Below are 24,635 nucleotides of genomic sequence, written 5' to 3' on the forward strand. Positions count from 1 at the left end.
TGGAAGGGGAGAGGGTTCTCGGCGCCAGCACAAAGGGACGCGCGAGTTGGGACAGGTTCTGTGCAACACAACGAGGAGTTGCACCAGTGCTGGTGTCTATACGGAGCACATATAGCGCACACAGTATGAACTGCTCTGGCTGCTGCCCATCCCGGGTCACAGCAGCCAGTATTTGCTTTCTCCATCCTTCCCTTGGGTGTTACCATCTCCTCGGTCATGCCACCAAAGTGTTTTGGGTGCTGCCTGACTCCCTTGGATAAAATGATGTGGGTTAAAGAGGAGAACCAAAATCTGAGCCAGCACTGACTAGAAGCGCAGGCTGGTCTCAGGTCTGGGACTTTCAAGCTGTGCAGCCCTCCCGCTGCCAGCCTGCTGTGCCGCGTGCTCATGTCAAACGCCATCCTTACTCTGCGTCCTCAAGGTACCCGCTGCACATCCCCATCCTTTTGAGCTGGCCGGACACGATAAAGCCGTCGGTGCTAAACCAGCTCCATCCCCGTGCTGTGCTGGGCCACGGCCGGGAGGACCACGCAGCCACCAGAGAAGGGCAGAGGCTCTAATCAGCCCTGCAGACCGTTGGGTGGCAAAGAGACCACCCCAACCCCGACAGGATGGAAATACCTCTGTAACTGATAGGTGTTGCCCAGGCCGGGGTGTGAGAGACGGCTTTTCCCAGCACAAAGGCTTCCTCCCCACGCCACGCTGACATGCCTGGCAGATTGAGAATATCCTATTTATTAAAGACACTGAAGATGTGGCGACATGGGAAGCAGACACCATTCAAAGGACTGTCACATCTGCATAGCTAAAGGATCCCAGCAGTTATAAATCCCTCTAAAATACTCAGCCCCTTGTTCTGATAGCAGGTTCTTGCTCCTACTTTGCAGAAACAGGCTTTTAATCCCTGGTATTAGGCAGCTTCCTGCTATGTTTCAAATGCACCAAATTAAGGGCTTCTCTAACAGCTGGTGTCTTAATGCTCAGAGAGGTTCTTGAATATCTATGAAAATCAGAGGCAAATTACATCTTTTAGTTAATAATTTCTTCTCCATTAACCTCCTTCTCTTCCCTTGTTAGGAGATGATGTAATGGTGCTTCTATGGCGTAACCCTCCGACACACCGGGCAGCCTGGCCACGGGGAAGGACGCTGCGCGCGGGGACGCGAGCCCTTCTCATCACTGCCCGGTGCTTCTGGAGCCACCAGGCTACATTCCAATGGGAAAGGGCAGCCGTGCTGACCTTCCAGGCTGCCAAAAGCATTTCTGGAGCAAGACGTGCTGCCTCCTGCCAGGCTCCAAGCTCTGCTGAACCAGCCCATCACACGCTATAGCCTGCAACACGCAGGCAGGCTTTGCAGGTTGCTCTTGTTTCAGACCTGCTTTCTCCTGCCCCGCACAGCTGTTAGACCTGGGACTAGTCCCCCAGCCGACGCTGGGCACTGAAAACCCTGTTTGTGATGGCAGGGTTGTGCAGAAGACCTGGCTCCTGCTGCGCAGACCCTCACTGGGAAAAGCTTCCCCGCATCGCACGCACCCCAGCCATCACCCACACAGCGCGGCAGGAGCAGTGCCAGCCGTGGCAAGGAGGACGGATCGCTAGCGGCCCTTTTTTTTTTAACCTGAAAACCTGTCAGCCATGAGCCCCAGGAAGTGCTTTGGGCTCTGACCCTGGGAGATGCAATCCCACAGGGGTTTTATCCCAAGAGCAAAGAGGCCAAGGGCAGCCCCGGCAGGAACCGCTCCTGGTCCCGCCTGGGACTGCTCAAACCCACCGTCCCTGGGATGCTCCCGGACAGCATGACTTGGAGAAGCCACGTGGCCCAGGATAAACCAGACCCACAGACAACCTTGTGTGCTTTCCAGCTAGAATTTAGCCCTGAGGATGGGATATGCGTTTGCTTTCCGGCAGCAACAAAGCAGCCCTTAGACCCCAGCCCCGGCTGAGGCAGGGGAAGGATGCCTTTCCAACCCTCCTGCTTTGCAGTGCAAGCAAAGGGCAGGCTACGGATGAGCTGGAGAGGAAATTAAAGCCTCTGCAAAAGGAGGTTTGGTGCATAGAGACTGACGGCACAAGCTGGGGCTGGACCTCATTCGGGGGGAGCCTGTCCGGGTCTGGCATTCCCAAGCAATGGGCTCGGGGAGTTGAAGCCCCCAGACCTGCTCGACCTGCCAGCTCATGGAAAATTTCAGCTCTGCAGCCCTAGCTCTGCTCTGATGGACCCATTGACACTTGTAACGTGGGAGGGAGAGAAAGCAAAGAGGAGCCCACTGGGAAAATTGCCTTCGTGTACTGTCAATTCTCACTTCCAGCAAAGACTGCGGCTCTGCTGGCTCCAAGCACTCCAGTGGCTGCGGCGTTCTGAGCGCCTTTGTGCTGGTGGAGCTCGTAATTCATCCGCCATCAAGAGAGCAAAAGGCCAGAGTTCAGCGTGAATTCATAGCTAGGAAGACTGCACTCAGCTGGGGAAAAAGCGCCCAGAAAAACACCGTGGCCAGCAGTGATGAGCACCCACAGCTCCAGCTAAAATCAGAGGCAGCAATGAGGTCTCAGTGCCTTAATAGGAAAGAAACCCTCAGTGCACTGGCAGATGCTGGGCAAGGAGGAGTCGTGTCTGGGTGGGTCGTGGGCTGGATCCTCTCCTGACCGTGATCAGCACTGCTGCTTTGAAACTCATAGGCCCACCTTGGTTTACACGCGATCAAAATGTGGCTGTGTTCAGGAGAACTGAAGAAAAATAAATAGATCAACTCATTTTCCAGCCCTGAATTCAGCAACTACCAGCAAGCTCTCCTCCGTGAGCACGTAAAGGTGAAGACCTGGGCTGTTCAAACCCTGCTCTCCCCACCCGCATCCGACCCTCGGCACTCCCGATACACCCGGGATGCAGCTTGCGAACACCCCCTGCTACCTGCTACTTGCGCTCTGGTGGGGTATTTACCTTCAGCTTATTCACCTTACTTCTTATTATGCTATATCCACGGCTCCTCCCAGTACTATAACTGGGGGCACTGAATAAAACCAGCTCGCATAGGTTGGTAACACGCCAAAGGAAATGCTTGTCACGCTACGCACAATTCACGGCCGAACTCATTGTCGCAGGATATTGCAGAGACAAAAGACATCAGCATTCAGAACGAGATGAGGCAACGCCACCAAGAAAAGCCCATCAAAGGCAATTAAACGCTCATCTGCCAAGAATCACTGGCCCAGGAGGCTCCTGTGCTGCTGCCTGATGAGCAAGTAGGAAAACCATGGATGCTTGTTGTCCTCTTCCCCCAGGTATCTGCTAGTGAATGCGTCAGAGATGCTGTCTCTGCACCAATGGACCTTGGTCCCATCTCACCATCCCAATGTTCCCAAAAGTAGGAGCAGAACCAGGCCATACCTGAAGGTCATCTGGAACACCTGCCCTTGGTTGACGTGCTGGCTCCTGTTGTTATAGCCGTGAAGCATCTCCCCAAAGAGGGTGTCATTGAACTTGGCATCCGACTTCAGGCACTTGGGGCCCTCGCAGATGTCAGACAGCATCAGGCAGGACTTCCCATCTGGGGCCAGCTTGTACTCCTCCACGCACCTGCAGAGCACCACAAGCTACATGAGATGGGCCAGGCGCAGAGCGTGCAACCCCACGAGCCCTGCCGTGGGACGAGTGTCTGCCGAGCCCAGCCGAGCACCGTCAACACCTGCAGCAGCTGCCCAGGAAGGTGCAGAGGTTGCAGAGCCCGCATCCTCTGCAGCGGCTCGGTTGGGCGACCAGCAAACGAGCGCCTGGCTCCCAACACCCATCCTTCCTGCAGCAGCAGGACCCTGTCCGCCTGCAGCCACGCTCTCCCGCCTGGGAGCTGCGCCCGCGCTGGAGAGCGGAGCTGAGCCCGCTCGCATCTGCTGCTCGACCATCGCTGACCGCCCGGTGCCCTCTGACGCTGCTGCGGTGCAGGTACATTCCCCAGGCAAGAGCAAAGCAAAATCAAGCTCCGGCCCTTTTTCCACCCAGCAGTGCCCTCCTGCAAGGAAGCAGCTCCAGCGTGGCTGCTCCTTTGCTCTTTGGTCCCACTTTCCAGAACATCGTGGGTAAGATGCACGCGCTCGTCTTCAGCGGACAGTAAGGGAAACCGAGGCAGGCAGCAGGGATGTGACTTAACTACAGACACTGGAGACATCAGTGCCATCTTTTGTATTTGTGCTCATCCTGCCTCCCCTCCTTCCTCCGGCCTTTTCCCCAGCATTGCTGCTCCCAGCCGACACGGAAACCTCCGTTCCCTGCCGGCCCCTTCCTCCCTGTAGCCACAGCGCTCTGCTAACATCAATCCAACCCCCACCCAGGCTTGCTCCCCTCTCCCATTCCTCTACCGCGTTTTACTGTTGCAAGTGAAACTCCCACCCGTCTGTCGCACTTTTCCTTGCCTGTTCCCGAAGCGTGGCTCTGCCTTGAAAAGGGATTTTAAAAAAAAAAAAAAAAAAAAAAAAAAGGAACCAGTCTCTATCCTTGGGGATGGAAGACTGAAATGCAGATTCCCTGTGTGGGTGTGGATGGAGACCACGTAATGTCCCAAGATTTTCTAGACCCTCCCCACAAAGGTTGCTTGTGCCTACAAGGATTTCCAGCCCCTTTTGCAGGCACGGCGGAGGCAACGTGCTCTCTCTTAGTGACTCAACTGCTCTGTGCTGCTAAACAATAATAAAAAAAGAAGGTGGGGGGGGGAACCCAACAAACCTGCAAAAAGGGATTAAAAAAAAAGAGAGAAGCTGACAGGGGCAGAGCTCCCTGGGCTGTTCTTCCCAGGGGAGCAGCCAGCGGCTGGGGCTGCATGAGGTCTCTGCTGCTCCTGCAGCATCGGGACTCGACAGATGCTCCGTGGAGTTACTGTTAGGATGTTGTGGGCATTTCCTTCCCAAAAGGGCTCCTTTTCCCCTCCTTCACCCTAATCCTTCCCACGGGGATGCGCAGTAGGCTCCCCGTGTGCCTAAGAGCGTGAACCAGCCAAGGGATGCAATGTGCAGAGCCCCGGCGCCGGGGCCGGCGTGGGCCGGGGGGGGTGATGGCTGGCTGGCTGCAGCTGTGCAGCATAAAGCCAGATAATCACTGAGCTCCTTTTAGAACATACTGCAGCCAGGGAGATTTTCCTGAGAGAAAAAACTAAATTGTGTAGGATTATAGGATCCCCGCCAAAATCAGGGATGAAACTCTATTTTAAGAGAGGCACAGGGGAGGGGGGAAAAAAAAAAAAGTAGTATTTTTTTAAACAAATCCTCCACCTTCCCCCTCCAACACGCAATGTACGATATTTGGGTCCCTTCACAGTGAGTCACAGATCAAACCGTACCGTCACACGGCGGGGGAGAGGAGGAAGGTGCATCTGCTCACATTGCTCCTCGCGCTCGCATATGCTTTTGCCCGCAGGCAAACCAGGTGCCTCTACTCCCTGTTGGAAGTCGGCTCCGCAAACAGCTTTTTTCTCGGGTGCCCAGCTCCCTTGCTGGGCATGCCATCTTGGGGACAGCCGCCACGGGAGGGTTGGCAGGGATGGAAAAGGACACGGGTTCTTTAGCTGCTAGCAGGAGATGCAGGAGCGTTGGAGGGGACTCACCCACAGAACATGAAGATGGTGCTGGACGAGGGGTCATGGGGCAGAGGAAGGGTCTGCTGGAGACAGAGCTGCTCGCAGCCGCCATTGAAGCCATCCGAGCAGTCGATCCCTTTGGAGTAGTCGTAGCAACCGGTGCCATCCTTCATGGGTCGGAGGTCCTCAGGGCACTGCAGCGAGAGAGGGGACACGGTAAGGTCACCCATGGGTCCTCACCTACCCTGGAGCCACAACGATCCATGTGTCGTGCTGCTGAACTCCGTCTACATCTAAAGGAGATGAGTTCATCCCGAGTGATGGACGGGGTCCTGCACCTCCTCACACAGCCTTTGGAGAAGGGGCAAGGACCACAGGACAAGGACCTGGTCTGCTGCAAAAGCCACACTCCCCATCCTCCCTCCGGAGAAGGGTGAAATCCCTGAGGCAGCAAAATTACACAGCGATGAAGCCTCAAGCCAGCGTGGGGCGAAGCGTGACGACCTGCTCTGTAACGCGCTGGAGAAACCCTCTGCGTTTGTTACCTGTTCCTCTGAGATGCAGAGAAGTCCGGTGTGACCCAGAAAAACCATCTCGACACCTGGGACCAACCCAGCAAACCATCTCAACGCTTGGGAGCGACCCAGAAAAGCATCTCGGCCCACGGGAGGAGGCAGCCGCAGGCAGGACTGGCCCGCGGTGGAGGGAGGACTGGGGGAGGACAGGATCGCAGCCCAGGCTCATCAGAACAGGTTTCCACAGCTGAGGGAACCACGCTGATTCACACAAGCTGGGGATCTGGCTCTGGGTTTTAATTTCAGTTCCCCAGCTGGCTTTCCTTGTCCCAAAAGATAAAAGCCAGCAGGCGGCAAATGCCATCAATAAATTGTCACCCAGATTAAAGCACTCTTCTATTCCACTTGCGTTATTTATCCCTTTCCGCCAAACACACACGCACACAAACAACAACAAAAAGGCCAGTCCTTGAAAAAATAAATAAATCTTGCCTAGGAGCAGCTTGCAATTAAAAATGCATTATGGAATTTCTTGAAGATGAGTTAGACTGGAGCTTGTACAGGTAGTGATGAAGGCAGGTTATAAATGGCCTCTGTCAAGCAGAAGAAAGGTTATAAAACCGCTATACTTCGTGCTTAAAAAAGAAAATCAATTTTCTGTGTGAGCAAAATGCTGTACATATTAATAAAAGTTCAGGAGACCCTGGACCCTGCGCCCGCTGTCACAGGCAGGGTCCCGACGGGAGATGGGGTCCCGATGGGAGATGGGCTGCCGAGCCTTGCTCACTCTTGGCTACTCAAGAAGCAAACTGCCCGCAGGGGACATCAGAAAGACGCGTTAGGGAGTCCTGGCTCGCCTCACCCGAGCGACGAGAAGTTTCTCTCCACCTCCTAGAAACCCTGTGCCATTTCCCTACAGCAGCAGCAGCAAAGCTGCTTCTGCCCCGCCTGCAGCAGCCGCGATGTCTCAGGCATCCCCGTGCCCGACGTCCCTCAGACACCCCGCCGGCTCCCGTGCCCTCAGCTCTGAAGCTCGGGTGGACCTTGCAAACCCCAGCACCTTCCTTGCAGGCACTGGGTAAGGTGGGAAGGGGAAGCAAGGGAAGGTTGAGAGGCACACGGCTTTTCTAGCCAAAGGATGTTAGGACAAGCGGTGAGGGTTTTAAACTAAAAGAGGGTCGATTCAGACTAGATATAAGGAAGAAATTTTTTACAATGAGGGGGGCGAGACACTGGTACAGGTTGCCCAGAGAGGTGGTAGATGCCCCATCCCTGGAAACATTCAAGGTCAGGTTGGACGGGGCTCTGAGCAACCTGATCTAGTGGAAGATGTCCCTGCTCACTGCAGGGGGGTTGGACTGGATGACCTGTGAAGGTCCCTTCCAACCCAAACCATCCTATGATTCTATGTTGGCAGCAAAGGGCTCTGGAACAGGACACTGCCCATCTCTGCAGAGCCGGCAGGGCACAGGCAGGGCCCTGGGAAACAGTAACCCTGCCCAGGCACGAAGCAGCAGAAGACATGGGAGCCGGAAGACTTCTAGATGCATGCACAGAATAAATATGAAGGAGGAGAGGACACTTAGAACAATCTGTGCTTTTCACCGCTGAGCTGCCTGGGAAACAGGATCAGGATAAGTGTGTTTGTGAATCCGCAGGTACAACACTTATCTCCTGCGGTCTCCTCTGCATCTGCTGGCCCCACTGTAAGAATAAGAGCTCTGCAAATTGGCAGAAGCGCATCTCCCCGGAGGACACGGAGGGCTGACTGCAAACAGCATCTTCCACTCCACGCACTGCACCCGCCTCTGCTGCTCTCCCCACGCCGACGGGGATGGGGAGGTCTGGGACTCTGCCCAGATCCCCTCTGGAGCTCCCAAGGGACCTTTCAGGGTGCTGAAGGCAACCAGATGGAACCTTAAGTCAGCAGAAGCTACAGGATCACAGCCAGGGGATCAGTCACGGCTTTTCTTGAGCTGTCACTTGGGACTCTCGCCCTGGCACTGATCCGTGTGCTGAGCTCAGCATCTTCCCCAGCCCGCAGAGGAAGACGATGGCTCTTTCCCCAGGACTGGGTTAGCAGGTCACTGAAGCCCTCCCTCCCTTAGCCCCACTCTGCTGAGGTCACCCTTGGGATATTCCTCCAGTTCAGCTTTTAATCACCACGAAGCGTGTTTCCTTTCTGTTTGTAATTATGCATCCTAATACGCATTAATTACGGCAGGCAAACAGTTCAGCACAAAATTTGCAAAAGAAAGCATGCCCTCCCCTCCGCACCCAGCCCCGGCTCACGCGGAGCCGGTTCTCCAGCCAGCTGTAGCATTGCAGCAAGAAGCTTTCCAGGGACAGAAAGCTTTGGTAGCTCCCGCACTAACACGGGAGGTGTCCCTGTTTGGTGGGGCTGGGGATGACAAAGATGCCAGGGATGACGAAGGTGCCAGGGACAGTGAGCCAGGGGAACCGGCAAGCTCTGTAATTAGCGCCAGCCAGCAAAACGAACAGGCAGGCAGCAGGAGAGGCATCGCCAGCCGCCTACGCAGAGGCTTTTGCAGGGATGAATAGGTGGATGGAGCACCTACTTGGCACAATAAAACTTTACTCCAGACCTCCCTACCCCTGGAGCAGAGGATTTGCAATCGGGATGTCCCACGAATAGATCAGAGCAGGGCTAAAACTAAAGCCCATTTGGGTGCAATATGTTCTTGCCCACAGTAGTCAGAAGTGACCCAGAAAAAAGCCGGCTCATGCTAATCCCGACTCCTCAGGCTGTGCTGAAGGGTCGGTCTGGGCTCCCGGGTGGACTCACAAAACCGGCACTTGCTCTGCATTTGCTGGGCTTTTATAAAGGACCAGATCTGTTATTGCTGACATTGATTTGTCTGGCTCGGGCAGCAGAGAACCAATAATTACGGTGAGTTTTAATCAATCCCCCATCAATTCAGCTGCAGTTCAATTTGCGATCTGCCTTGGCAGTGACACAGGATGGGGGCCTGTGTCGGAAAATGATTAGAAAATCAATAAGCAACTCAGCCAATAACTCTGTCTGGGCGATCACGGGTGACACGTCCCTCCCCGAGGGGAGGAAAGCTGGCGAGACGCGGTGCCCCAGCAGCCCCCGGCCAACCACCGCTGTGCAACCCTCGTCCAGATTCGGGATGGATCCGTTTAGCCAGGGAGGCAAAGGGATCCTAGTTAGTCAGCTATTCAAAAGAAAGAGCTGGTTTTGGTTTGCCATGTTAGACCCACCCTGCTCGGGAACTCGCTTCAAACGCCCAGAGCATCCTTCATCCATGGATCTGACAAGCAAAAATATCTCGCAGCTTGGGAAGAGGGTTTGCTACTTAATGCACGCTATGGAGAGGAAAAGGGAGGTAGGTGGAGACTCCAGCTCGTGGTCTGCTCCAAAAAGCCAGGGAGAAGCCGTTACCATACAAATGTAATTCCACTCCCTTGCAAATCCACTCTGTCTACGCAGGAGTGAATTGGTTTCCCTGTGATGACAGCCAGCCCTGAAAATTGCTCTTGGGATTGGAAAAGAAAACTTACTTTCTTATCTTCTTCTGCATTAGCACTGATAACACAGATCCTGCAGGCTAAACGTGACCCACAGCTACAACGCCCCGACCCCGCTGCTGCCGATAGGTTTGCGAAGGAGGAACCGCCGGCAGCTCGGCGGGGCTTGGCTGATAGCACAGCCGGGCACCGGCTCGTCCCCTCCCAGCCGCGCCGGGCAGAGCACCCAGCAGCCTATTTTTGTGATGGCAAACGGACTCCAAGTACGCACTGGGAATGGATATGCTGAATAAGAAAGTGCTATTTTTACCTGGGTTTGGAGAAACGGGCTTTTTTCCCTTTCAAATGACATCTCTAAGGTGACACAGAGCGGCAGAACCTGCTGCCACGTGCCCGCTGCCACCCCCGGGAGGCCACCAGAGCCAGCCTTGCCGATGCGCGGGGCCACGGCTTGGAACGCATCGGCATGCCCAGCGCAGCGTGTGACACCGCGTGGCCTCCTGCCACCGGGACTCGGCACAGCTCCTCCGCCCACCGCCACCGACCTCGGCATGGCCAGAGCAAACGCGATGGGAGGAGGATCGTCTTCGAGGGAAAGCGAGCAAGCATCCGCTGAAACCCGTACGAGATTGTGTCTTAGGAAAAGAACTGTCTGGACAAGTCTCTGTTTGCATTAGTGAGCAAAGGCCCCTTTGTTTTTTCCCCTTTCTCGTTTACAAAGCTCATTAGCAGTCAGAGGGCTGAGGGGGTCACTGGAAATAACATTCAAGTCTCCTTACTGACACGGATCCCCCAGACGAGAGGACACCAGCTCTCCATCTGAGCTGCCTGCCAACATTGCTCAGCTCAGCTCCTCTCTTCCATTATTAAGTTCAAAAAAGAAAATATTTAATAAAGCGTTTCTGTAGAGAGTAAACTGCCTTTTTTATTATTCCGCTCTGTTTTCTCAACAATAGCAGCCTTTTTGTCAGAGATAAAAGCCCAGAATTCTCCCACGCCGGGCCGTCAGAGGTGACGGTCTGGGCCCGGCCGAGCCTGGCTCCTCCCCGGCTCTTTGAAGGGCACAGGGAAGCTGCCACCAAACCCCTGCTCCCGGTGCCGCTCCGGGTCCCACACCCCCACGGCCGGACGCGTCCGGAGGCGAGACCCAGGACCCCGGCCCCGTGATCCTGCCCAGCGCAGCTCCTCCAGCCGCAGCCCCAGCACCGCCGGCCTCAGGCTGCAAAACGCGCCGGCGGCTCCGTGCTGCAGATGCACCGAGTGCAACGACCAAAGGCCCTGATGACCCCCCTTCGCGTAGAGGCATTCTCGCTCCTCGCCAAGGAACCTCTTCAACGTGAGACAAAAATATCAATCTGAGGCACTGCTGAGGTACAAGCAAGTGCCAACATTTTACTGAGCTCCAAACTATGCACTGGCATGTATTTTATTCGCTTGTTGGAGCTCAGAAATTATACAAATGCAGTAAACTCCTCTGTGTCGTTTTTTTTTGGTTTTTTTTTTTTTTTTTTGACAAATTCGGCTTATTCTGCCTTCGCTTTCTCAGCCCAGAAGGTCCTGGGCAAGCAACACTCCTCAGCAGCAGCAGAACCAGAGTCCGGCTGTACACAGCCCAGTCTCTACGGGTGAGATTTATCCCTCCCGTCCTAATATTTTGGTAAAACGGGCCAAAAAGCTGGTTGCTAAAGCGCCCGTCGGCTCCAGGCAGTCTCTCTCCAGGGCCACCCCTGCCTCGCCTCCTCGGGGCAGCGATGTCCTCACCACCAGCACCCCGGCCGCAGCAGAACCCTCCCCGGCACCCTGCTGCGAGGGAGCATCCTTCCCAGAGGGAAACATTACAACTGTTTTCTGAAATAACAGTCATTATCTTCCCACTCTTTTTCCCCTCCCTCCTTTCCCCCTGCTTCTTTTTCCCTTTCAAGATCATCAGTCATTATTTTAGCCTCAGAAAATCAAACCCATCTGTCTTCCAGGCTCCCGAGCACACGCAGTGATAGCTCACGCCCCTCGGCTCAGTCCCCCCGTGACAGTGGGCTGGGGGCTCCATGGAGGAACCGAAGCTCCGTGCAACGAGGCAGCACCGCCTCGCCTCCGGCCGCTGCACGGCTCTCGAGTGGACCCTCTCGGGCAAGTCACTGCGTGTATTTTTTCCATCTCAACTCAAAGTGGGATGGACTTGTTTCAAGCAGCTGGCGGGATGCTATGTACATAGAAATAAGTGCTCAGAGCTCCTGGAGCAAGGAAATCAAGCTAGTGGAAAACCCTCCAGCTGCTTTCCTTCCAGGAATCACCAACAGCCCATTTTGGGGTACACTGGCATCTCCTGCCCATCGGGGCATTCCCCCTTCCTCGCCACAGTGGAGGCTGGCACCTCCAAAAACCTTTGGGAGACCAGAAATTCAACTCCTGCCCCACCTGACATCCAGGGTACAGCCCAGACACAACACTACGTGCCAAATCCTATGGCCCAAACCAAACCCAGAGACCCAGCCCAGCTGTGACCACAACACACGAAGCATCCCAGTCTGCTGGGGAGCAGAGGGGCAAGGGCTGGTGCAAGCCAAGCTCGCCGAGGAACACCCCTGAAAAAGCCAACGCTGGAGAAAATGGGGCTTTTATCACCCAAACTACTTCTTCCCGTGCAGGCAGAGACCTCCAGCTCACCTCGGTGCTTCCTGAGCTATTCTACTTGCTTTTAAATTCGGCCACCACTTGCCGACGTGGTGCAAACCCCTTCTGCAACACCGAAAGCAAAGGCAGGCGGGCAGTGGGCTCCCCACCTGCCCCTCTGCTCCCTGCCACAGCCGGCTACCAGCCCCAGCGGCTTTTGCCATCCTTTGCTTCTCTCTCTTCCTCAAATCCCATTTTCATCACAGGTAGTTACCGGGCTTAACGAGATAAATCTGAAACCCCAGGCTCCTTGGGAGGGGGCTTGCTATTGAGCTCAGGGGACTTCTGCTCCCAACCATAAGGAGTCATCTTCTGCTTCAAGGAGCCAGCTAAGCTTTAAAGGGATTATAAGAGAATTGTTTCCTCCTCATCTCTCTCCCTTGCGTGTGCATCTCTAACATAATTAGCTAGGTGCCTACTAAGGCAGGGACAGATGAGTTTTTATTTTTCAATGAACAACTGTCTGTCAGAAAAATGCAGATTTGATGAAGCTTAAGTGCTTTGTGGGATTCCATCAATTACACCTCAAAATTCATTGGGAAATTAGGAGAGCATTTAATTTTGACAAGGTTGAAATGTTTTGGTTTCCACCACCTAATTTTGTTTTTATTTCAGGCTGTACACTGGGATAATGCAATATATAACAAAACTCCAGATGATAATGTTGGAATTAAACATTTCCCCCCTCCTTCATAGAACGGAGATGTTTTGAACCAAAATATTTTGGAGTTTTCACATACGTGGGCGATTTCTGCACAGCATTTTGGTTGGGGTTGAAACTCCCAAACACCCCATTTCCCCCCAAGAATATCAGTTCTCAGCATCATCCACTTTGTTTTGAAGCACCTCCACACTCACGTTGGTCCCCAAGCCACCCTTGGGTGACTTGTGCTGGAAGGAGGAGATCGGCACGGTAGCCACTGCCCTGTTCCTTCATTTCTAATCCCATTTCTCCCTGAAATGGTTACACTCTTTAATTAAGCTGTTTCTCTGCCCCGCTTTGCAGCAGCTAAGGAACAGCCCATCGTTTTGATGTGGAAGAGAGCAAAAGAGAAGGATTAGCTCCAGACAGGCTGCGCTAAGGCTTATATGCCTGTGTGGGCCATGCCAAATTTCTCTTCCTTCTCTGTCTAAAAAGGCTGCGACCGACACCGCACCAATGTCACCATGGGCCACAACTTCATTAAAAGACTCCGCAGTAGATACTCTCCCTTCCGCATACTGCTGAGCCAAACTCCCTCCTGCTTGATGGGCTGACCCCCTGCCTGGGAAGAGGAACAGCTCACATCGTGCTTAGAGCCAAAATATACTTTTTTTTCTCGCTCAAATTAGAAATAACTCTGTGCTAGAGGAACCCCAGTCAGTGAGCAGGGAGATGGTGATGATCAGCAGGATTTCATATCCGTGCAGAACAGCAGCACCCGCTGCCTGGGCTCGGTGGGCTCTCCTACCTCTTGCCGACACCTCTCCCAAGATGGGACGGCTCCACAGCCACGCTCTGAGCCCTTCCACATCCACCTGCGCAACATCTTTGGCCTTCATGGCACAAGTCACTCTCTTCTGACTTAAAAGACTAACTCACCAACATCTGCAGGCATCACAGATGTTGCAGAACCATCAAACCACACCACCTGCACCTGTGCCACTGCAGAAAAGGGAAATGCAGCAGAGAAACAAGGGGCCTAATTCTGCTGCTACTTCAGCATGGGACCCTGACCTGCCTTCCTCACCGCCAGCTGGGCAGCTCGTACCCTCCTGCACCTCCAGGAGGTCCTCACAGTGATGAGACCCCGTCCCGAGAGGCACCACGGGGCTCAGACACATACCTTCGCTGCACGCCTGTACCTGCCGCTGCCTCCCCACGCAGCGACGCCGAGGATGCCCAGCTCACACCGGAGGGGCACCATCCACCTCCTCGCCCAGCTCACGTGCTAAGATCAAAGCTCACCTTCCTTGGGGAAAAAACCCTCACTCCTCTTATTCCCCTGGGGCTGGAATCCTGCCTCGCCGGGACTCACAAACAGGCGCAGTCGTGAGGCAGCAGCTACGAGTGACCCCCGCCACTTCTCCCCAGGCAGACGAGAGGACTGGCATCAGTGAGCAAAGCCAAGCTGAGATAGCTGGGGAAACCTCAATTTAAGCCACGTTACAGGTGTTTCCTTCAGTCCCTCAGGGCCAATTCACAGGTTTTCATCTCAAATTATAAATCACCAACACATGAGGGTCAACCACTTTCCCTTCTTCAGCATCCTCCCTCCTGGCTGAGCAGCTACCACCGTGCTGGTAGAAGGGATCAGTGATATATATTCCTGTACTGGCAATAATCTGACTTATTCCTCCAGCACAGTTCCTCCTGGTTTGCTGTGATCCCTGCAAGATGGTACGAAACGTACACTAGACTCAAGGCGCAGAGCCACCAGATTTAGAGCTTGCTGGGATTTTGTTTTCTTGGAAAATGCCTGTGGCTTCCCCAGACCAGACAGCAATTCTAGGGTGCAACAAGGAAAAGCAGCACAGAAACAGAGTTTCTAGAACTTGGGGGTTCTTTTGTTATGTTGCAAGACAGAGCTCAAAGGCAAGGCTCCAGTTAGCAATGCCAAGGTCTTGGCAAGGTTACGGCTCATACTTCTTAAAACTACCTGAACAAAAAAAAGCCTCCGATAAGAAAAGAACTCCAGCAAACCTTTATGCGCTAATGCCATCTACTGGGTACAGGTAAAAGTAACAGAAAAGCCATGAAAGGAGGGGGGAAAAGGGCCCTATGGGAAGTGTGGGATGGAAGCTGGGGAGCTGTCACCCCTCCGGGTGGGGACCCCACTGCAGAGCCTTTGGCGTCTTCCAAGGGACGCCTCACACGCAGGGTTTTCACTAAGCAAAGGGTCATCCTCTTTTCTCCTTCGTAAGCCCAAGGAGACCACCCTCGGAGAGACTCCACCACGAGCTGCAAGCAAGTGCCCTCCACATTTCAACCAAGTCCTTTTAAGGCCAAACAATTAGGTAATGGCAGAGCCCACGCCGCTAAAAAGCCCAAAGATAAATGCATCCCCAGTGCTCGCAGAATTACTGGAAGCTGTATGAAGGGCATGAAGGAACTGGTAACAGATGATGATTATATATAAAAGGAATAAGAAATCTTTGAGATTTGTGCTGTTCCCTGGTTGAGCTGCGAGGCTCCAGCTCTGCTGCGTATTAATTGCTTACAAGGCTGCATGTATATTTTATGCTCAGTACCTGCCTGGAACATTTGTTGGATTTAGCCTTGATTGATGAACCACTGATTATATACTTCTGTGGTCCTCGGCAAATTAATAAACTGTTGACTGGTAAAGATTAACAACATGTCATGATTTGCGAAACAGTGTCCAGAGTAAAGCTGAAGCAAACCGAGTGCTAAAATTAGTACGTGAATGCTCCCTGAACTCTATAAAAAGGGGGTAGCTTAATTAAATTACATCCCGATATTGCCCATAGCACTTACCAAATTGGCAAATTGAGTTCACGGCAGTTCAGCTTTAAAACTAACTGACATCCCTGCAAATTCGCAGCAAATGACCCCGTCCCTGCTCGCGCTGGAAGCCCAGCTCACACCCGGCAGATTCCGGGAGCAGGACCGGGATGAGGAGGGGACGTAACGCCCAGCGCAGGGGCTGCTGCAGAAGGTGCCCCAAGGTTGCACTCTGGGGCCACGGCGAGCTCCAAAACTCAGCTCCCATCACTTGTGACCCCACTCAGCACCACAAGCATGGCCCAGGGCCAGGGGCAGCGCTGCCTGCCCACCTCTTAGGCTTTTCCCCAGATCGACAGCCACAGACCATGGTCAGAAACGCGGGGGAGTGCCCCCCAGCCCTCTGCTTGCACCCCTGCCATTGCTGGGGATCTACAAGCAGGTGATGAGTAAAACTTTGCACGGGGTTGGGAGAGCCGGGAGGGACGGGGCACTGTGCCCCGGTGTCAGTCCGATGGGAAGCAGGGAGAGACGCGGACCGGAGGTGGGATGCAGCAGCCGTCTCCACACTCCCCCTGGGAAGCTCAGCTCTGCTGTCCTCAGGCTACAGCCGGGACTGGGGAGCTGGGGGGGCTTCACCCCATGACTGGGGGCTGCGGAGAGGGGCAGAGCAGCCTCACGCTCCTGCAGCAGGAGAAAAAGGGGCGAAGAGCAGAGGGAGGAGAGACAGGCATCTCTGCGGCCGTCTCCTGTCCCCATGGGATGCACGGCCCCGGGATCCCGGCGTGATGCGGGGGGACGGGGTTTCCCGCAGTCCCCGTGTGTCACCTCTCCCCCATGGCTCTTGGGGAGGGGATGCGCTCCAGCTTTCTCCCCCCGCTGCCTGCTGTATGCGGTTTGTTCTCTTTACATAAAGCCTCATTAAGGCATTTAGAGAAGTGTGTGGGGGGGTATTTTCCCTGAGCGACACAGTTTTCAATTTCTGCCTCTCCGCACGCTGGCGTGGCGAGCCCTAGGCCTGTAATTTATTGACAATTTCTTCTTAATATATCTTCTATCTTAATATATCCTGACTTTTAAAAAGAGGCATCTCTTCCCAGCAGCATGGGGCGATCAGAGCCCTGATTGCTTCTGACAGTGTCCGGGAGGCATGCTGGCGTTCAGAGCAAAATTACACCCCAAAAAAACGGGGAAAACCCCCCAAAAGATGAGAAAGGCAGCTGCTCCCTGGAAAAGGGAACAAAAGAAAACAACAATGGGAAAAGAAAGGAGGAAAGGGAGAGGAGCGGCAGGGGAAGACGGCACCGGGCGCTGCGGGTGACACGTCAGGCTGTCGTGCTAAATGGCCGTAACAAGCAATCGGAGAAGGGGATGATGAAACCGCTGCCCCCAGCACGGCACCGCTCCAGCCTGACCTTTCCCGGCTGCCACCTATAAACATCTTCAATAAACAGAGACACTTAACTCCTCTGCCAGGACGGGAGAGACGGGGCGATGGGGGCTCTGCCCACGGCGGGAGGGGAGGGGAGGGGAGGGGGCAGAGGGGTTGCAGGGGGCTTCGGAGCAGCGGGTGGGTGTTTGCAGGGCAGGCCGCGGGTGACGAGCCCTGGAACCCCTCGGGGGTCACCGCCCGCTGCCGGGCAGGCAGACGGCTCCCACAACAGACAGATGAGAAGGGACGCTCCAGGTTTCCCCCAGTTTCCCAAGGCTCTGCCCCCGTGTCTCTGCGTGTCGTACCAGACTCGCACGAGCTCCGCGTGCAGGGAAGTGGCGACTTTGCTGTCGAGGCGAGGTGGGTTAGAGCCGGGAGAGGTGCTGAGCTCTGCTGCAGCCCACGCAGAAGAACAGCAAAAACCCTCTGTGCATTGATAGCTGGGAGTGATTCAGAGCCTCTGCCCAAAACTAATGGCCTTGTGTCGAAGAGGTCTTCTGGAGGGGAGACTGCAAAAGCTGGGACTCAGTAGGTTGTCTGGCCAGACATGAGCACATTCAGAAACAATTCAAAACTCTGAGGGTGTCAGAGGGGCCCAGAGGGGGAGAGGATGGGGAGATGCTTCATCTTTCTCCCACGCTGGGAAGCACAAGGCAGGAGAAAAAGTGAGACTGCTTTCAGCCCGAGCTTTCTTGACAAGCAGGAAAATGACCATCAGCCTCAAGCATTTTTCTTTTGCTCATCTGAGCCCCTGGGCTCCTTCCCTGAGGTCCTTAAGGCATATATGATTTGCCGTGAAGGCCCCAGGGGTAGGAGGAGTCCACCACCAGCACGCACATCCCCTCAACCACATCCCCGGAGAGGGAGCAGGCAATGTACCCCTCTGGCTTGTCCCCAAAGCAGACACCGGCCCAGGGGCCAGCAGCCGCGGTACCTACCACGCAGCCCGTCGAGTCCACCTTCCGATCTGAAACGCACTTGAAGTTGCGTGTACAGCCACCGTTGTTGCGGGAGCAGTCTCGGACCGGCCCGAAGGAGGAGAGCAAGTCATTGATGGTTTCAAAGTAGGTGGACAGCATCGCTTCTTCCCTTGGAGAGAAAAGGCACCGTTAGGGCTGGCAGGGAGCTGGCAGCACATGGCATGGGCAGGGCAATCCGCAAAGAGAGCTGCTCTGGCAAAATCATGGCATTTTGATTAGCAAAACAGTCAAAGGAAGCTTCCCAAGAAAATTAAGGCTTTGTGATTACGCTCTATATCATAAATTCGCTGCATAACTCTGACATCCTTGATGAAAATCAACCAGTTATGGAGTTTCAAAGATACTATCTACCATTTTCATGCAAACTAGCAACTAAGAGATACTTTATTAGTAGCCTGGAGTTGTGTGTGAATCCAACCCCACACTAGACAACAGCGAATCCACAACGGTGAAACTCCTCCTGAACGTTTCACAGCTGAGCCAAGCCTCCCCAAGCACCCACACCTCGTCTATCACCTGGGGACACTGCTGAAGCTGGGAAGCCGTATGAGACTGGGCTTCACGCTTGCTGGGATGTGGATGCAGAGGCTCATGCCTGCGCTTGGCTCCAGGGGCTGGGGGACCGGGAGCAGGGGACGCAGTGATGGGTGCAGGCACAGCTCTCTGCTGCGCTGCTCCAGCCCGTGACAGCTCTGCAGAGCCCCGGCACGGCTGCGCTGTGACACCCCTCTCTTAAGCAAGCGAGAAGCATAAATGCCTACGAATTCAATGGCCATGTAAAGCCTTGGGAAGCTCCCAGCCCTGCCTCTCCCAGCTGCACACGCAGCAGATTTTGTCTGTGACAAAGTATTCAGGCACTTTGCTTTCTGCTGGGTGCCCGCAAAGGGAACACAGATGCTTGTCGAGAGCTTTCAGCATCTCCAAGGTATTTTTCATCTTCAAGGCACATTTTAAATATTAACCAATACCTGCAACCCAGCTGGGGTAACAGATCCCGTCACCCTCTTCCTGACAGGATAGAGACAAAGCAATTTACCCAAGGTCACAGAACAAGGCAGTGATAGAGACGGACTTGAGCTCCACAGGCTATTTATTAGATCTTTATACACAGCAGGCTGCAAATAAACACTGACCCCTCTGACCTTAAAATACCCCCCGAGGCAATGCCGGGAGTCACAGGCTGGTTTATTCCCCTTTAGCATCTCCCCTGCTCTCCCATCAGCACCTAAAAAGCCACACCATGACTCAATGCCCAGTGCTAGTCTCCCCTTTTTTTTTTTTTTTGGGAGGGGGGAGTAATTTGAAAACGGTGTGCTTGGCAATGAAACAGCGGTGCAGGAATATTCAGCGGCCCTTGAACACCACAGCGCTGCTGTCTTGAACTGGCACTGCATCGTCTCTCAGCGGAGGGCCCCTGCGTGCACACACGCCGTCACACTCGCGCACACAGCCCTGCCAACACCAAACGCTCGAAAAAATCATGAGTCAGGCATTAAAAAAAAAAAAATAATGAGATTGGCATAAAAATGATGAGATTTTAAAAATAAATCAATCACTGGCTGGGGTTTTTTTTTTTCCTCCCCTAAATATGCCTTCTGCTTTCTGAGCCCTTAGGACGTAATCGAGCTTCTCCCTGCAAACTTGAGGGCCAGAAACTACTCAGACACCAAACCCAAAGAAATAAAGCCCTACGCAGTATTGATTTTGCAGATTCCAGATTTCCAGGCAATCACAGGATTCCAGAAGCTGGGACTTTCAACAAGGAAAACACCATAAAACCAGCAAGAACTGGTAAATCGGCACATCCTCGCTCGGACAGAGGTGGAGGGCAGCTTCTCCACTACCATGGGTCGGGGTGGAGGAGTTACCCCACCGTGCCCATCGCTGCCCCGTGTAGCAAATTCATGTCTGCGCTGCCCGCTTTCACCCCAATTAATGCTTCCCAATTAACTTTTCCCTCTTGGCAATCATGCTTCCGATATTCCCCCTCTCTTGGCCCATCTCCTAGATTTTCCAGCATATTTGGAGCTGAATCTTCCTCTGTCCTTTCTTGGTCATGTTTCAAATATCTTTAGAGGCCCTTTTCTATTAGCACTCTGTTCCCACCAGAATTTGCAGCTCCTCCAAAGTGAGGGAGTGAGAAAGGCAGAATATATTAGAGCAGGGCACGTATTTCTGCTGGAAAGATGGGGGGAGAGAAAGGGCATATTATTTACTAACCAAAAATGCTGTTTATTAACGTAGAGAGAATTATTTAAATAAAAACCCAACAAGCCACGACAACTCCTCCACCACCCACCCAGAAAGCTCAGCCCCATCTGGTCCTCGCAAGGGGTTTCTCATCATCGGTGGACTGCAAGAAGAACCGTGTCCCCATCCTCCCTCCTGGTTTTTCCATTTGGTCACCAAACAACCAGACCCTCCTGCAGCTCCCACGTCCCCGAAGGGAGAGGGTGAGGAGCTACAGCTGCGCTGGGTGCTGTAAAGGAGACCCCGGGGCCAGATCCTCGGCTGGGATCTGGAGAGCCGGAGTGCTGTCGGCAGAAGCCGGCTCATCCCACACAGCAGCACGCTCCCAGGCTGGGGCTGGCAGGGGCAGCTCATCACGCTTTTAATTAAAACCTGGAAACACAAAATGACCTTCTGCCCTCGGGAGGGCGGAGGACAGGAACGGGAACCTTGCTCTCCAAAATCATACCTGGTGTAATGGATGACCCCTGACAAAACACGGGCAGGGGCTGCCCAGCCAGAATGAGGCATTAAACGTATTAAAATATTAACCTCGCCGGAAGGCGGGGAAGAGGAGCTGGAGGGAAGTGTTCAAATGTCACCTGCGAGAGGAGCGGGGTGACGGTGCTGCCTGCAGACGGAGGGAGGCTGCTCAGCCGGATTGCTTCTGCGTCGGCCGTCGCTAGATTAGAGGAGCATCACTTCAACGTGGCACCCTGACGAGGGGGATGTCAGCAGATGAGAGGGCTGACGCGATGCTCGGAGTGAGCTGGGAGCAAACTTTGCTTTCATCTGCCTCCGGAGGGGCTGGCAGAGCCGAGCTCGGTGCAGGCAGGCGCTGCCGAGCCCTTGGCACTGCCAGCCTCAGCGGCTCCTTTTAATTTTAGGGGGTGAAGAGCAATAATTACCTGCCTCCCACAGCGACAATGGGACAGGCAACACATGGCATGGAGCAGATGATTTTCCACCCACGCGGCTCTGGTGGTGACCCCTGCCCGGCCCTCCCTGCCCGCTGTATGGGACCGCGGCCCTCAGCCCCCAAATCCCAGAGCCAGCCCTGGCGAGCGGGCAGTGCCGACGAGGCAGGGGACGCTCGAGGAGCAACGGCAGCATCTGGCCACCACTGCACGGTGCCCGCCGGGGCAGCCGTCCCTCCCCACCGCCCGGGCACGCCAGATTAGACCAGCCCTCACGGATGAATCACTTTCCCTGCAGTAAGGAGCTGCCTGCAAAAGAACAGCTCTTTCCTCTTGTTCTCCATCTATCCGTACTGAATTTCACCGGGTGACCCTCGGATCCATTCTGACGAGGCAGGATGGAGAAGATAGGCTCTGCAGGTCACGCCGTGCCCAGAGCACACCGGAGAGCCGGGGTAAGCTGCCGGTGGCCCTGGCCGGACCCAGGCGCCAAAGCCGCAAGGGAGGACGGGCAATTCCCCACCGCCCTGAAGCAGATTCTAGGTCCCGTCAAAAAGGGCATTTGGGAGCCAGATCTAATTTCTGGTGCCAGATTCTCTCCACAAGCACGCACGTATCTACGAACACAGGCACACGCTCTTTCTCTAACTCTCCAGGCTTCCCAAAGACACACACAGACGCCCAGATGATACACTTAGAAATGAAATGCACTCCCCTCTGCCAGCACCCACTGGTGATACACAGCCTCAGTAAAAGCCCCTTTTCTACCAACTTCTATTGCCACAAACGGTCCCTGTGATGAACAACAGCAGGGCTCTCCACCAGGCTGGGCACAGGTCCTGCGGTGCAGACCACGGCACCCATCCTCATCCAGCCCCGTGCCACCTCCCATCACCCGCACTCGTCTCGATTCCCTTGAAAATACTTTTCTCCATCCTCCCCCTTTGTTCCAGGCCCTCATTAATGAAGCAGATTCAGTGACAAATATCGCTGGAGGTTATTTATTCATGAAATACCAACACCATGCAATTCTCAAAGCCTCCAAAGCACTCATCTCAGAATAAGCTCCTGAGCTTTGCAGTGGCTCTTCTCTCCAGCTCATCCTGGAAGGGGATTAGTGGGTGTTATCCAACTCAGCTGCCCCTTTTTATTGCCTACTAATGGTTAAAGACTTCGGTGTCTTACAAAGTTAACCATCGCTGAGAAAAACAAAGAAAAGGATGCGAGCTGGGGACTAAGCCAGTGCTGCTCTACCATCTGCTCCCTGAGCTGTGTTTGGAGAGGGATCAGAGGGGAGATTTGGGGCTCATGAGTTTCTACAGACAGGGCCCACTAGCAGCAAAAGGCATGATGCTGTGTAACCCGCAGCTTCACCCTGAAGGAGGGACGGGTACAGAGCAGGGACCCAAAACCACCCAGCGCAGCCCAGCCAGGGTGCCTCATGTCCAGCACCTCATGCGCCTTCCTACTTCCATTGGCAAGACCCCACTCAACAGGGAACTTAAGAGCCGATGCACTTGCAAACCAGGACAGAGCAATTTACACCCAGATTCTGCATTTTTCAGCCCCACAGCTGCTTGCCTGAGCAATTTTGACCAGCTCTGGCCACAAAACTTCTGCTGTACTGCGAGGCTCGAGAAAAGGCTGGTCTCCTCGCGGCTAAGAGCCCCCAGAGAGGTGTCTCCCTGTGCAGATTTTGCTTCCGTTTCCCGTTATGCCCAGCCAGGGGTTAAACCTGGATGTCCTCTGCCCTTCACCTTTTTTCCCCTGCCACATCAGGTCATCTCACCCAGAGCTGGCTCTACCCGGAGGGACCCTCAGCCTCTGCCCCGTAGATGCTCATGTGGGACCCATGGCTGCTTTCCCCTTCTAGTCCCCATTATGGACCCATCCAGCCCTGAAAACTCAAGCCGAGCACCCATCCCTCCAGGGCAGTTTCCAGGAAAAGCTGGATGCCCGCCCTGGAGAAAAATGCCTCCGAGGAGTCCCCAAACACAGCCCCAGGCCTGCAACAGCTGAAGTCCCCGTCCACGTGGCGGGTAGGTTATTTCCTCCCCAGCAAATGCTCTGTCCGAGCATCACTTGTGCTCTTACCTATTCCACTCCTGTCTTCTTCCGCTCCTTTTCTCTTCTCCCTCACATCTCTTTTTCCTCCACTAAACCCTCGCCTTCCTCTGCTAATCCGGATAGCGCTGAAATCATTAGCGAGGTTGCCAAACTCTTCCTTGAGTTTCAGAGTAAACAGCTCAAAGATATTAATGGGATTGGTGGAGGTGGGACCTGCATGAGCCTTTTTGCTGTGCAAATGGTTCTGCCTCTGTTTGTCTGCAGCCACGTGGGCTGGAAACTTCTTCACCAGCCACGAATTGCAAATGCTGGGTGGAAGATGGTGAGCCGGGAAGGGTAGGTGCTTTCAGCTGCAAGCTTGCAATATCAGACTGGAGTGGGAATTATAGACCATAGCAGAAGCAAAGTTAACCCAGCCCTTCATCCCCGGCTTCCTGCACTGCAGCGCTTGGGCATGTGAAGGCTGGGAAGAGCTCAGGGTGTTCACACAACGCCCAGCAAAATTCATCACAGAAATGGGCACGAAGGGTCTGCCTGCCTGATCGACAGACGTACCCCAGCTGAGGGTGCGCTGCAAAGCTGATAAGCACATTTTTTATATAAGCGTTACACAGGAACGATAAAACACCAAATTACATCTGCAAAGCCCAGCATTCAGAAGTGAATTATCAGGATTCGACCAGCACGTGGGGCTGGGACCCCGGCTGCAGGCAGACCCCTCGGGACCCCGAGGCACCACCGCCCACGGCCCCAGCCCTGCTCTCAGCGCGTGGCATTCCCTCTCGCCCGGCAAAGCCATCCCTTCCCCCGGGGCTTTCCCCTCCCGGGGACTCACCGCCCAGGACACCCAGCATCTCACGAACATCAGTTTATTCTCACAGCTTCTGTACACTAAGTATTATTTTCTTCACACTTAAGACAGGGCGCCAAGGCAACAACAGGATTAAAGGTGCTCGCCACTGTTGGATGTCCAACAGGAGATGCTTTCAAAATTATTTTTAGTACTTTTAGCACTTCCCGCGCTCGCAGTACAACTCCAGCCGGGTTTGACTGCACCACAGGCTCAGCTGTTCTGTACAGAGGGCCACGCAGTTAAACATCCAAATTATGATGAATGTATGGTCACCTCAGAAAAGCGGTCTCTGATTTAAAGACAACACAATATGTTTTTTCCAGGATTTCAACCCTTTTCTTTTTTATTCTGCCTGCAACAAGAGACCATTCTCTCTACAGCCCTCTCCTTGCACCCACTACACCATTTACCACGTCTCTAGTGAATGCAGCAACCATCTCCTGCAGCACTGA

General features: G+C 54.1%; 1 protein-coding gene across 1 annotated transcript in view; it reads right to left on the bottom strand.

The window, feature by feature from the left end:
- ASTN2 (astrotactin 2) overlaps positions 1–24,635 on the bottom strand; it is a 366,252-nt gene that overhangs the window by 149,047 nt on the left and 192,570 nt on the right. The window contains exons 11-13 of the mRNA XM_075519966.1: positions 18,076–18,226; positions 5,590–5,756; positions 3,387–3,575 (exon numbers count right to left, since the gene is read on the bottom strand). Of these exons, the coding sequence (XP_075376081.1) occupies positions 3,387–3,575; positions 5,590–5,756; positions 18,076–18,226 (507 nt within the window). The remainder of the gene's footprint in view (positions 1–3,386; positions 3,576–5,589; positions 5,757–18,075; positions 18,227–24,635) is intronic.

The sequence above is a fragment of the Mycteria americana genome, chromosome 17, assembly GCF_035582795.1.
Source record: "Mycteria americana isolate JAX WOST 10 ecotype Jacksonville Zoo and Gardens chromosome 17, USCA_MyAme_1.0, whole genome shotgun sequence".
NCBI classification, from domain to species: Eukaryota; Metazoa; Chordata; class Aves; order Ciconiiformes; family Ciconiidae; genus Mycteria; species Mycteria americana.